This window comes from Leptonychotes weddellii, chromosome 3 (genome assembly GCF_054177405.1).
Source record: "Leptonychotes weddellii isolate Sample4059 chromosome 3, ASM5417740v2, whole genome shotgun sequence".
NCBI lineage: Eukaryota > Metazoa > Chordata > Mammalia > Carnivora > Phocidae > Leptonychotes > Leptonychotes weddellii.
In genome coordinates, this window is record NC_138371.1 from 56,891,039 (window position 1) to 56,904,584 (window position 13,546).

At 36.1% G+C, this 13,546-nt stretch overlaps 1 protein-coding gene across 5 annotated transcripts in view; it reads right to left on the reverse strand.

Moving 5' to 3' along the window:
- Window positions 1–604: 604 nt before the first annotated feature.
- The window catches only part of PPIG (peptidylprolyl isomerase G), a 49,718-nt gene continuing 36,776 nt past the window's right edge, over window positions 605–13,546 (reverse strand). For all 5 annotated transcript variants that reach the window (XM_031029622.2, XM_006734713.3, XM_031029621.2 and 2 more), the window contains 5 exons: window positions 9,613–9,826; window positions 8,415–8,582; window positions 6,289–6,376; window positions 2,140–2,276; window positions 605–1,940 (listed from right to left, as the gene is read on the reverse strand). In XM_031029622.2, coding sequence (XP_030885482.1) covers window positions 833–1,940; window positions 2,140–2,276; window positions 6,289–6,376; window positions 8,415–8,582; window positions 9,613–9,826 — 1,715 coding nt within the window. In that variant the 3' untranslated portion in view covers window positions 605–832. The remainder of the gene's footprint in view (window positions 1,941–2,139; window positions 2,277–6,288; window positions 6,377–8,414; window positions 8,583–9,612; window positions 9,827–13,546) is intronic.

Below are 13,546 nucleotides of genomic sequence, written 5' to 3' on the forward strand. Positions count from 1 at the left end.
CCAAAGCAAAAATTTCATCCCTCCAGACCAAAAGTGACATAGAATTGAGAATTACAATCTGATCTTCCAAGGTACAGTTCCTGTCAGATGCTGTATAACAGCAAGTCAAACTCAATCAGTACATCAACTGAAAAAATTACTCAACTATTTTTGTAAATAGTTAAGTAAATAAAACTAGGCAGGAAAAATATTAGTATGAATCAAGCTATGAGTGGAATTACAAAGAATAACATAGGCAGTACAATATAAATAACTTTTAAAGCACAAATTACTATAAAATCAAAAGTGATGACTTAAGATCTCAAGTTATTAGGATCCTGCTTTTCTGTGTTAATTAAAAGCTGCTGCTGCTGCAAGCCTCTACTTAAATGCAATCAGAAAATCTATACAAGATTTCTTCTATCTAGTGGCTTCTAAAGTTACTTTAATCATGAGAAACACAAGCTTCTGTAACAATGTATTCCAACAATCAGTTATGCTTGTTTTCAACTGGCTAATCACACAAACTGGGATGTAGAATAGCACATTTGCTATTGGCTGATTGTTGCAACACAAAAATGCATACATGAAATAGTTAAACACAGCACACAGTATTACACCAAAGTGTTTTTCTCATTTCAAGTTTATTAAAACTTTAGCAGTACAAATTATCCAGGTTGCAGATTATCAAAAGATCAACTCAATAAAGTCCACATTAAAAAAAAAAAAAAAAGGGACGAACATAAAACCCAAAAACAATGAAAAGAGGAAAACAACATAAAGGAGATTCATCAGCAAGTCTCTAAAACTTAAAATTTGAGCAGAATGGAAATAAGAAGTTTACACAACTCACTCATCCACTTTTGTCTTCATCTGTTCCAGGGCTTGATTCATGATCAAATTTTTTATTTTTATCATGTATGTGGTCATTTTCTTGACCCTTTGATTTTTGGTTTTCTTTTTCCACTGAGGATCTGGTCTTCTCATCCTCCTTATTTTTCAACGTGGAGAACTTTAACTCATTGTCCTGACTACTTTGTTTTATTTTTGAGAATGGACTTTGATCTCTATCAGCCTTTTTTTCCCTATTATTTGAGCTATTATGATCACGATTTTTAGAGTACATTCTCTTCTCACCCTCAGAATTTTCTTTTCTGTGTGAACTCTTACTTTCTTGGTTTCTATATTTTTCTTTGTTTCTGCTTTGACTTTCTTCTCTCTCTGAGCTCCGTGAATCTCTCCTCCTCCTCCTTCTATCTTTACTTCTTGATCTTCCTGGTGATGCTCTTCTCTCTCGGCTTCGAGACCTTCCCCTTCTCCTGTACTCTTGTTCTCTGTATCTATGGTACTCCTTGCTTCTGCTGCGATCTCGGTCATGGCTTCTAGATCGCACTCTTCTGCTCCTGTCCCTACTTCTGCTTCGTTCCCTTGTTCTACTATTGTAACTGTGTTTGCCTTTAGTGATATCACGTTCTCTACTTCTAGACTGTGCACGTCTATCCTTTTCCTTACTTTTATTATGATCATGCTCATTACTTTTTGATTCTAACTGTTTAGACTTCTCTTTACTTCTACTCCTTTCCTGATCTTTTCCTTTAGAATCAGACTTTTCTTTTTCTTTAACAATCTCATGATCCCTTTCTTTACTCCTTGATCTCATCCTCTTTTCTTCATGTCTATTATGCTTTGCATCTCTTTCTTTACTCTTTGATTTCTCTTTGCTCTTACTCCTACTTTTAGATTTGGCCCTTTTCTTCACTTTGTTTTTATTATACTTATCATCCTTTTCTGAGTTTCTTCTGATGTCTCTCTCTTTGCTGTTAGATTTGTGGTCTTTAACTTTCTTTTCCTTTTCATTTTTTCTGTTTGGACTCTCAGACACATGCCTGTGATCAGTTACTTTTTTCTCTTTTACTCTAACTGGACTTCTTTGATTTTCTTTTATTTCATTTAACTCACTCCTAAAAAATAAGGAGAAAAAAAAGCTTTTTGGAAATTTTATTAGAAAAAGGATGATGTCCATTATTAGCCAAATGGTATTCTGTATTTTTAAAAATATTCAGAAACAATTGAAATGGCTATAAATTGAACAACTTTATGTACAAGAGTAAAAACAAAAATACTTGTCACTATATGTGAAATAATATAGGTAAATCTTACTTATCCCCTTTGATCCATCTTTCACCACTTGATACCCTCATTCTTTGTGCTCTCTGCATCTCTTGCCTCCAATGTGGAGGAGTCTCACTACGTCTGAAACGATCCCTTGATCTGGATCTAGAAGGAGTTCGGTAACGCTTAAAAGAATAAAATGGGAAAAATATTAACCTCCTAAAAATATAAAAGCATTACAATTATAGCTATAGCCTATACATTTCTAGGTTCAAATAAAATGTCTTATACTTCTATACCCTCTAAAATAAATAAGATTTCGGGTGCCTGGGTGGCTCAGTTGGTTAAGCGACTGCCTTCAGCTCAGGTCATGGTCCCGGAGTCCTGGGATCGAGTCCCACATCGGGCTTCCGGATCAGCGGGGAGCCTGCTTCTCCCTCTGACCCTCTCCCCTCTCATACTGTTTCTCTCTCTCTCTCTCGCAAATAAATAAATAAATAAAATCTTTAAAATAAATAAGATTTCCTAATTTTCAGGTATGAAACCAGTGAGGCAAAAATACTTTAAACACTCACTCATACTATAAATTCCAAATAAAAAGCATTAACCACCAAACTCTAGCCACCCATGTCCTCTCCACAGAACTATCCTATTTAAGTGATGCTACTGGACCATAACAGGTACAGGAACCCTTACAAGTTGCCAAGTTTCAATTTGGAAATATGTATTCTTGATGTTTCCAAGCAAATATCCCATATTAGGAGAAAAACTGAGTAAATGCATAATGTCCATTTATTCAACCAATATTTACTCAGCTCTTGGAATGGCCAACCACTCTACCATGTGTTGCAGAAACATTAGTGAGCCAAGACATGTCTCAATTTTGCTCTTTTGGAACTTGAATTCTATAAGGCTAGGAGAACCCTTAGATAGATATATAATCACAGATATTCACAAGCACAAATCAGTTACAATTAGAACCAGCATAAAGGAAATACAAGGTGCTCAGAGAATATTTAACAGGGGAGATCCAGCCTAGTACAGGGAAAGTTAAATGATAATTAAAAGCTAACAACTAACAAACATGCATCAAGAGTTACACAGGCAAGGGTAAGGAAAAGAAGGTAAAAGTGTGAGGATGGATGGGTAAGGAAGAATATGTGAAGCATAAGAAATATCTTATTTGAAGGTCCCAAAACAGGAAAACACATTGCACTTTTTAGAAATGACCACAAGATAGATCAGTACGGCTAAAGATAAAAACTGCCAGGGAGGGACGCCTGGGTGGCTCAGTCAGTTAAGCGTCTGCCTTCGGCTTAGGTCATGACCCCAGGGTCCTGGGATGAGTCCCAAATCAGGCTCCTTCCTCAGCAGGGAGCCTGCTTCTCCCTCTGCCTGCCGCTCCCCGCCCCGCTTGTGCGGTCTCGCTGACAAATAAATAAATAAAATCTTAAAAACAAACAAACCAACAAAAAAAAACTTCCAGGGAATGTAATACTAGATAATACTGATTAGGTAAGCAAGGACTAGATTTTATAAGGTCTCATAGGCCATGGTAACAATTTTGGACTTATCCTATAATCGATGGCAAAGGAATGACATTTTCATTCTTAAATGACCATTCTGGGGGCACCTGGGTGGCTCAGTTGTTAGGCGTCTGCCTTCGGCTCAGGTCATGATCCCAGGGTCCTGGGATCGAGTCCCACGTCAGGCTCCTTGCTTGGCAGGAAGCCTGCTTCTCCCTCACCTACTCCCCCTGCTTGTGTTCCCTCTATCGCTGTTTCTGTGTCTCAAATCTTTAAAAAAATCTTTAAAAAAAAAAAGACCATTCTGGATGCTGTTTAGAGAAAGAATTCTATCAGTGATTCTCAAATTGCTGTCTAGGGATCCCAAGACTCAGGGGATCTGTGAAGTCAAAACTATTTTCATTATATCATATTATTTGCCTTTTCATTTTCACTCTTTCATTATTGTACAGTGGAGTTTTTCAGACTACATGACGTTTTAGTATCTTTGCTTTCATAGCTAATGGAATGTGTGCTTATATATTCTTGTATTTTAAATAGTTCTTGGTTTTAATTTCTAAAACTATAAATATCGACGGATATAACCCATATCACAAAAGCTCCTTTGGATCCTCAATAATTTTTAAAAGTGTAAAGAGAAGGGCACCTGGGTGGCTCAGGGATCGAGCCATGCATCAGGCTCCCTGTTCGGTGGGAAGCCTGCTTCTCCCTCTCCCACTCCCCCGCTTATGTTCCCTCTCTTGCTGTGTCTCTCTCTGTCAAATAAATAAAATCTTTAAAAAAAAAAAAAAAAGTGTAGGGCGCCTGGGTGGCTCAGATGGTTAAGCATCTGCCTTCGGCTCAGGTCATGATCCCAGGGTCCTGGGATCGAGTCCCGCATCGGGCTCCCTGCTCCTTGGGAGCCTGCTTCTCCCTCTGCTTCTCTCTCTCTCTCTGTCTCTCATGAGTGGATGGATAAAATCTTAAAAAAATTTTTAAAAAAGTGTAAAGAGATTCTGGGGCACCTGGGTAGCTCAGTCAAGTGTCCAACTCTTGATTTCAGCTCAAGTCTTGATCTCGAGGTTGTGAGTTCAAGCCCCGCATTTAAAAAGAAAAAAAAAAGTGTAAAGAGAGTTCTAAGACAAAAAAGTTTGAGAACTGCCATGAGAACAGTTAGAAGGCCATTTATAGTTCAGAGAATATACAAAGGTAAACTGAATTAAGGTGGTGGGAGTGAAGCTTGAGAAGTAGATGGATTTCAAAGTATTTACAAGGTTGAAATGAAGGGATTTGGTTTTGGTGTTAGATAAGATATACAAGGTAGGGGGGCGCCTAGGTGGCTCAGCTGGTTGAGCGTCTGCCTTCGGCTCAGACCATGATCCCGGGGTCCTGGGATCGAGCCCCACATGGGGCTTCCTGCTCCGCAGGGAGCCTGCTTCTCCCTCTCCCACTCTCCCCTACTTGTGTTCCCTCTCTCGCTGTGTCTCTGTCAAATAAATAAATAAAATCTTAAAAAAAAAAAAAAAGATATACAAGGTAGGAAAGCAGAGAAATAAAATGATTCTTGGGCTTTAAGTAACTGCACAAGTGTTGGTGTCTATCAGTGAGAGCAGGAACCTAAAGGAGGTCTGAAGAGGAAGTGCTTATGCTCAACATTATATACACTGAGTGTGAGGTGTCTGTTAAGCAACTAGCTGGCTGTCAAATAAGTCTTGGCACCAGAAAAGCAAATCAGCATTTGATACTTATCAACACACAGGTAAGCCACTGAAGCTGTGGGAGTGATGAGACTGCCCAAGGACCATATGCAGAGTGAGAAGAGTTGGAATCCTGAGGTACTACTATATTAAAGGCCAGGTATAAGAGTGTGAACTGGCAGTGGACATTCAAAATAGACTGGCCAGAGACAGAAAGAAAACAGGACAGAAGCAAGTGGAAAGAGTATTACAAGGAGGGAGAGTAAGTAAGACAAAGACTGAAAGGACCCACTGGATTTTATGACATATAGCCAACCATATAGCAAGTGCTATTTTCAGCAGAATGGTAGAAGATGAACTGAAATTGTTTAGAAAGGAGTAAGAAGTGAAGAAATAATATACCAAGTAGAGCCACATTTCTAAAAAGTTTTGAAGACTCAAGATATTCGGATGGGGAGAATCCAGGAAAGAGGATGAAATACAGGAACAGGGTTAATTTTTATTAATTTTTAACAAGATCAGAGATACAATGGTCAGGAAGTAACAAGGAGGCACAAGAAAGACACTGATCTCATTTTACACCATGCACATGTAAAATCTATTAACATCCATATATTTTCAGTTTGGAAGTACCAACACAAAGAAGTTACTATAAAAAGAGAACAAGGGGCGCCTTGGTGGCTCAGTCGTTAAGCGTCTGCCTTCGGCTCAGGTCATGATCCCAGGGTCCTGGAATCGAGCCCCGCATCGGGCTCCCTGCTCGGTGGGAAGCCTGCTTCTCCCTCTCCCCCTCCCCCTGCTTGTGTTCCCTCTCTTGCTGTGTCTCTGTCAAATACATAAATAAAATCTTTAAAAAAGTAAATAAAATAAAAAGAGAACATAATATCCATATCTACTCTAAATTTTAGTTACTTATAAAACAATATTTAAGAAACACTCAAATTATTTACAATAAATGCAATATTATTAAGATTTCTGGGAAAAGAATCACCTACCCTTGGTCCTCTTCCTTTAATTTTCCTGCCAGACCTAGTAACTAAAAGTCGCCTCTGGTATGAAGCAGGCTGGGAGTTAGGTGGATTACTAGAAGGAAGCAAAGGGAAAATTAAAATACACACACACACACACACACAGGAATATTACTTGGTCATCAAAAAATGAAATCTTAACCATTTGCAACGACGTGGATGGAACTAGAGGGTATTATGCTAAGTGAAATAAGTCAGTCAGAGAAAGACAATTATATGATTTCACACAAATGTGCAAGTTAAACAAGACAGATGATCATAAGGGAAGAGAGGGAAGAATAAATTCAGACGAAATCAGAGAGGGAGACAAACCGTAAGAGACTCTTAACTACAGGAAACAAACAGGGTTGCTGGAGGGATGGGGTAACTGGGTGATGGGCATTAAGGAGGGCACCTGATGTAATTAGCACTGGGTATTTTATGCAACTGATGAATCACTAGACTCTACCTCTGAAACTAATAAAATATATGTTAATGAATTAAATTTAAATTAAAACAACTATAAAAATGGATCTGGAGAATATAGCTTTACTGATCTAAACTAATAAATTTAAATCTTATACATTATCAGTAGTTTTCAATGTTATCCATTCCTACTAGGTATCTGGAAAAGTATGGGAGCATTTTTCAACTGTCAATGACTAGACAGTGCTGCTGGTACTTAGAACCATGAGTTAGGAATGCTAAAATCTTATAATGCATGAGAATGAAGAACTATTCTGCCCCAAAATGCCAGCTGTGTGCTGAGAAACCCTGTTAAATAACCATTTTTAAGATGAAATTAACTTGACAGCATTAAGGAAAATCAACATAGAAGAGTTCATATAGCTCAGCATAGGCGGTATGCCACTAAGAAAATAATTTTAAAACTATCTTATTCCAGGGGTGCCTGGGTGGCTCAGTAGGGTTGAGCATCTGACTCTTGATTTCGGCTCAGGTCACGATCTTAGAATCCTGGGATCAAGCCCTTGTCGAGCTCTGTGCTCTATGGGGAGTCCGCTTGAGATTCTCTCCCTCTGCCCCTCCCTCTGCTCACGCACACACTCTCTCTAAAAGAAATAAAATCTTTAAAAAAGAAAAAAACAACCCCATCTTATTCCAAAGTAGCTTATAATCCTATAAGCAACTGTTCACTGTCAAAAGAACTACAGAAAAGAGTAATTAAGGATAATAAAGTAGACACAAGCTGGTGTGAATTAGCAAAACATTTATATCCTGGTTTGTACCAAAAAGGGAAACTGTTTTCAAAAAATAATGAGTTAATATTTAATTAGCACAAACAATATCCATGTAAGTTATGTTTGAAAAATTCATTCTAAAGTAGTTCAAACATTATCTCTGTAATATTTATTTCCTTAAAAATACCTTTCCTAGTACTTGAGGAAAAATTAACTCAATCCACTCCACTGAAATTACCCCAAGTTTCAAAGAACTTTTTTTAAAATAAAACTAAGATTTATTTTTATATTTTACTGTATTGTGAAAGTATATGGGAGATACTCAGAATTTTATTACTTTTATGTTATTAACAATACATTTCTAATCATAAATAAGAAAATGACTTCAATCTTTTTTCTATTTTTGGAGATAGTTATTAAAATGATTTACAAAGAACCAATAGGCCAACTGATACTAATAATGTGAATTTACGCAGAAACATTTTCAAAGAACTTGAATATATCAATTTTCATTACCACAATACTATAAATTAGGCATGAAAACAGCATTTTTGCCCTATTAAATTGAAAAATAAAGGTTCTTACTTGCTTAGAAGTTTAATATATACAAATTACACAGTAAGACAGCTTGGGTTTTAAATGGAATTGGTCTGAAATGCCACAATGCATCTTTTTGCAGTGCTTATTTTTCAAAAAAGTGACTTTTAACTCAAAATCTGTTTGAATTAAATCAGTTTCTCTTTTTAGATATATAGTTAACAAAAAGGAGCTTTGCTAACTTTATCCTATAAAAAAAGATTTCAATCTTGGGACAAGGTCACCAATTAAATCTTGTTTAAAGTACATAAAGACTTAAAAAAAAAGTTCTGTTTTAAAGAGTGTAGGGCAGTCTACAAGATAGACACATTAACATACCACTCTCTCTCTCGCTCTCTTTCTCTGTTTTTCCTTTCTTTTTCATCAGCTTTAGGAGGACTTTTTCTCATTAGGAATCTATTTTCAGGTATAGGAGGGATCTCTTCTGGACGGACAGTAGACTGGGGTTGTGCTTCAAGATTTTCAGTCTCACTTTCACTAGATGCACTTAACAGAAAACATACAAAAAAAATTCCATTTCGTTATTATGCACCTACCCCAAATTTCCAATTGTTGGTATTTCTTTCCTTTGTAAGATGTCACAACATATAAGCCATCCTGCCCACCCCCTCAAAGATGCAATAACATACAGAAAATCCTCCTTCATTTGTCTGACAAACCAGCTAACCAACCCAAAAGCAAAACCAATTGTTTCCATTATCACATTCTCAGAAAGTATTTTCCAATAAAATGGATCTAACACATGGAACTCCACAGGCAATGTACTCTGATAAATTTAAAATACTTAAAAATGTAGGCAAAGAAATTAGTTGCTTTAAAGACAACAGGCGTAAGACAAGTTTTAGTACATAGATTATTTCAGACAAAGAAAAGAAAGTAAATATATTGATAATATTTGCTTCTACCCTTGTGTTTTCATAGCAACAAAGGAAATAAAGGACAAAAAGAGCAAGAGAGACTGCTATAAAAAATAAGGAAAATAATAATTGGTTTCCTATAATTCTCATTAATCCTATATATTCCTCCTAAGAAACACAAACCTATAAAACCAAAAGCATCTTTTCACTGAGTTCAGACAAACAGAACTGAATGGCTTTGTTGAAAATGATATGAATGTACCTAAATTTAATCTACAGACTGTAGAATCAAAATGGTCTTATACTTGGGGCGCCTAGGTGGCTCAGTTGCTTGAGCAGCTGCCTTTGGCTCAGGTCATGATCCTGGAGTCCTTGGATCGAGTCCCGCATCAGGCTCCCTGCTCGGCGGGGAGTCTGCTTCTCCCTCTCACCCTCCCCCCTCTCATGTGCTCTCTCTCTCTCATTCTCTCTCTTTCAAATAAATAAATAAATAAATAAAATCTTAAAAAAAAAAAATGGTCTTATACTTAATGCTAGGAAATATTTCTCACTATTTTAATATTGCCATGCAGATGATCCAAAATCCCAATAGATTTACTTATAAGCTGAAGGGAATTAGAATATAAAGCTAGTATTATAAAAGAATTTAAAATTAAGACCTTTTCTTGCTTTTCTTTCGCTTCTTCTTTTCTTTCTTGTGTTTTCGGGAATTTTTCCTATGTTTCTTTTTTCTTTTTTTTGATTTCTCTTCAGAAGCACTTTCTGAATCAGAAGAATCAGAAGACGACTGAGAATCACTTGAGCTATCTGAGTCACTGGATGAGGAGGAAGATGATGATGATGACTTATGTCTTTTCTTTTCTTCTTTCTTAGCTTTAATAAGAAACAAAAATGGTTTTGGTCAGCACTTTTTAGATAAACTTTATAAGTGGAAATTTAGGTCTACAGCAGATTCTCACTAAGTCCAGTATTTAACACTTAGCTCATCCAGCTATTTGAACTGAGGAGTACAGGAAAGGAGTCAAGACTTAGGATTAGAATCCAGATCCCTGGATTCATAGATCGAAGTTCTATCTATTACGCCAAAGAATTTTGGAAAAGTAACAGGTTAAGTCTAAAACACTAAGTTGATTTTAGGAAACATTTAAATGACAGTTTCTAAAAAGCACAGAATTTTGAGTCCCAGATTAGAATCTTCTTGTGGTTTCCAACTTTTTCTATTATCAAGAATAGAGGTAGAACTGTAAGAGAGAAATAACACACATAAAAAATACTTTGCATAAATGTGGAAAGTAAGAAACATGACTCCACTGGCATTGGCTTGTTTCAATGCCTGAGCATTCCTCTAATGATTAAGAAATTTAGCTTAGTTGAAGAGAATTACCACAGAGGGTAGTCATTTGCCAATGGTTAATAACTATGCTACAAAAATAATTTCAAATTGAAATTTTATTTTGGATTAAGTAGGTAATAATTTTTAAAGGGATCCCAAAACTCAAATGCTTTAAGGACCAGGCAACAAATATAAATAAGTGAAATTAACCAGGTATGATACAACAGGAATTGGGGAAAGATAAGACAAACTGAATAGAGCCTGACTCATCTAAAGGTATTCTAATTCAAACTATGGTGGACTTAAAGAGAAATCAGGCCAAAGATGTGACAACACTGATATATGGATAAGTATAATAAACTGGAACACATCAAATATATTAGAATTCATCAGTTCGTAATGATATTGGTAAATAAAATATAAAGAAGTTACCTGCTTTTCCTTATACAAACTGTACCCACAGGCTAACCAAACAGTAAATGAAAGGAAGATGCTCTTTTATCAAAAGTATTCAGGAATAAATGAAGCAGAAATGATGATTAGGATATCATCATTTTGCAACTCATAATGAGGCACTGACACCAAGAACTGCTGCAGAGCACAAAAACTACTTTTCGTATATGACACTTGCTCTTGTCAAATAAATCCATCCATCCATCCATCCACCCATCCAAACTGCATCTGATCAACTTTCTAGACCTAACTACAAAGTCATATGAAATAGAGGCAAAAAAGAACACATTACATAACAAAGATGCAATCAGTATAATCTAATGTCTGTAATAATGGAAAACACTACAGGACAAATGACCTAGCTTGTTCAACAAATAAATCTCAAGGAAATAAAAGAGATGGTACCGGAAATCTATTTAAAACAAAATCAAAAAAATCTCACAAACCCAATGTCTGAACCTTACTTGGATTCAAATTAAAACATTAAAAAAATTACATTAATGAAACAATTAGAAATTTGAACACTGACAGGAATATTTAGGAATATACATGTGTGTACACGATTATGATATTAGTTTTCTTAAAGGAATCGTTTTTTAGACCAATAATGAAATATTTATCAATAAAATGTTATGCCTAGAATTTGCTTCAAAACAACAAGAAAGGGAGAACTGGCCAGGATATAGGTAAAATGATACTGGCCATGACTTAATTGTTGAAGCTGCGTAATGAACACTATTGTTTGGTTATACTACTTTGACCACTTCTGTATATGTTAGTATTTTCCATGATAAAAAAAAAAATCAGAGCACAAAGAAAATACATCTTTGGACTGACTGTTGGTTGATTACAGACCTTAATTGAAAGGGTTAACAGCTGGTTTATAGCCTTTCCTTTAGCCTCAGGAGCACCTGAGGTTCTGGCAGTTGGCCAAATCATTCTTGAAACTCTTAGCTCAGAATTTATAGGAGTGTACTAATTAAAAAATAAATGACAATCTGGCTGAAGTTACTATGTACTTTACCCAGGACTTGCAGTTCACCACACCAAGACTGTTTTTCCAGTACCAGTAAGATGCTGCTGCACTGGAGAATGGGAATAAGGTATAAAAGGTGAAGGCAGGGGGGAGGAGAGAAAAAAAAAAAGGTGAAGGGACCTGAGGTAAAGGCTTCATCACACAGCCATGTTCCTCAGGGTCATGAACATAACAAGAGTGAGATGCCTGGGATGTATGCAAGCTCTGCCTAGAAATCATGAGATCTCTACTATGTTGTTGCTGTACAAACTACGCTGTTCCTGTCCTGAATCCTTTCTTAAAGGAAAAGAAACTTAGTGCTGAGTAAAGTCTATTTTGTATTTTGTCTCATGAGTCCAACTGTTAATCTGAACCCAAGCCCAATGTTGTCGGTTGAGGCACAGAATGGGTATGTAAACATATACAAACTGAAACATCCACTTATATATACTACAAACCTAAGAGATGGGTGGGTGGGTAGGAGGTAATCAAACTTAAACTGAAGGAATAAATTCATAATGAATAACTCTAAATATGAGATCACAAAATAGGCAAGCAAAATAATTCACATAAACACAGTAATGCTTTACTTGATTACCATGATTTACCAGATTAACAAAGCTTTATTTACCAGTTCCAACTTATATTTATTTTGCATTGAGATTCTTTCCCACGGTAAATACACTGCAGTTTGCTTCTTTAACAAGCCTAATCTCCCCACCAAATGTATTAAATACATTTCAAATGACCATAATTTAGTTCACATATCACTTTTTAAAAAATATTTTATTTATTTGAGAGCAAGGGAGAGAGTGAGATAGAGACAGAGAGTTAGTTCTAATACAATATATCCTGAGTCTCAAAATCTGTGTTAAACTAAATTTAAAAATATGATTTATGCACATTGTGAATCTGACTGAAACTTTATCCTTCTCAGATCAACAAATACAGATGACCACACCCTTGCAGTCAAAAATCCATGTGTAATTTTTGACTCCACAAAAACTTAACTGCTAATAGCCTACTGTTGACCAGAAACCTTACCAATAATTATAGTCAAGCAACACATATTTTTGTAGGTTTATATGGATTATATACTGTATTTTATTTTATTTTACCTTTTTAGAGAGAGGGAGAGGCGGAGAGAGAGACGGGGGGGGGGGGGCAGAGGGGTGGAGGGAGGGAGAGAGGGGGGAGAGAGAGAGCGAGCAACTGTATCAGGCTCTACGCCGAGCACGGAGTCTATAGGTATGGGCCTCAATCTCTCAACCCTGAGATCATGACCTGAGCCAAAATCAAGAGTTGGATGCTTACTCAACTGAGCCACTCAGGCGCCCCTATATACTGTATTCTTAAAATAAGTGAGAGAAAAAATATTAAGAAAATCATAAGGATGAAAAATACATTTACAGTACTACACTGTTTTTATATATTTTTTTAAAAATCCATGTATAAGTAGACTCGTGCAGCTCAAACCCGTGTGCAAGGGTCAACTGTATGTTTAATTGAGTAATATATAGATAGTATATAGTACATATAATACTAAAGTAAACAGTTTATAGATAAGTATGTAACATGAAGGCAGGATGTAGAGTATATGGGCAAGTTCCATAGTAAACTTAAAAGATAAGCACCTTCCCTCACAGAGTTTAGAATCTATTTGGAAAATAAGACCAACAAGTGTGCATTCAATAGCAAACAGCATCAGAAAATATACACTTTAGTAAATTTTCTAGAAACTAACTATAAAAAAAAAAAAAAAGAAACTGACTATAAATTGTATAAGGATTTA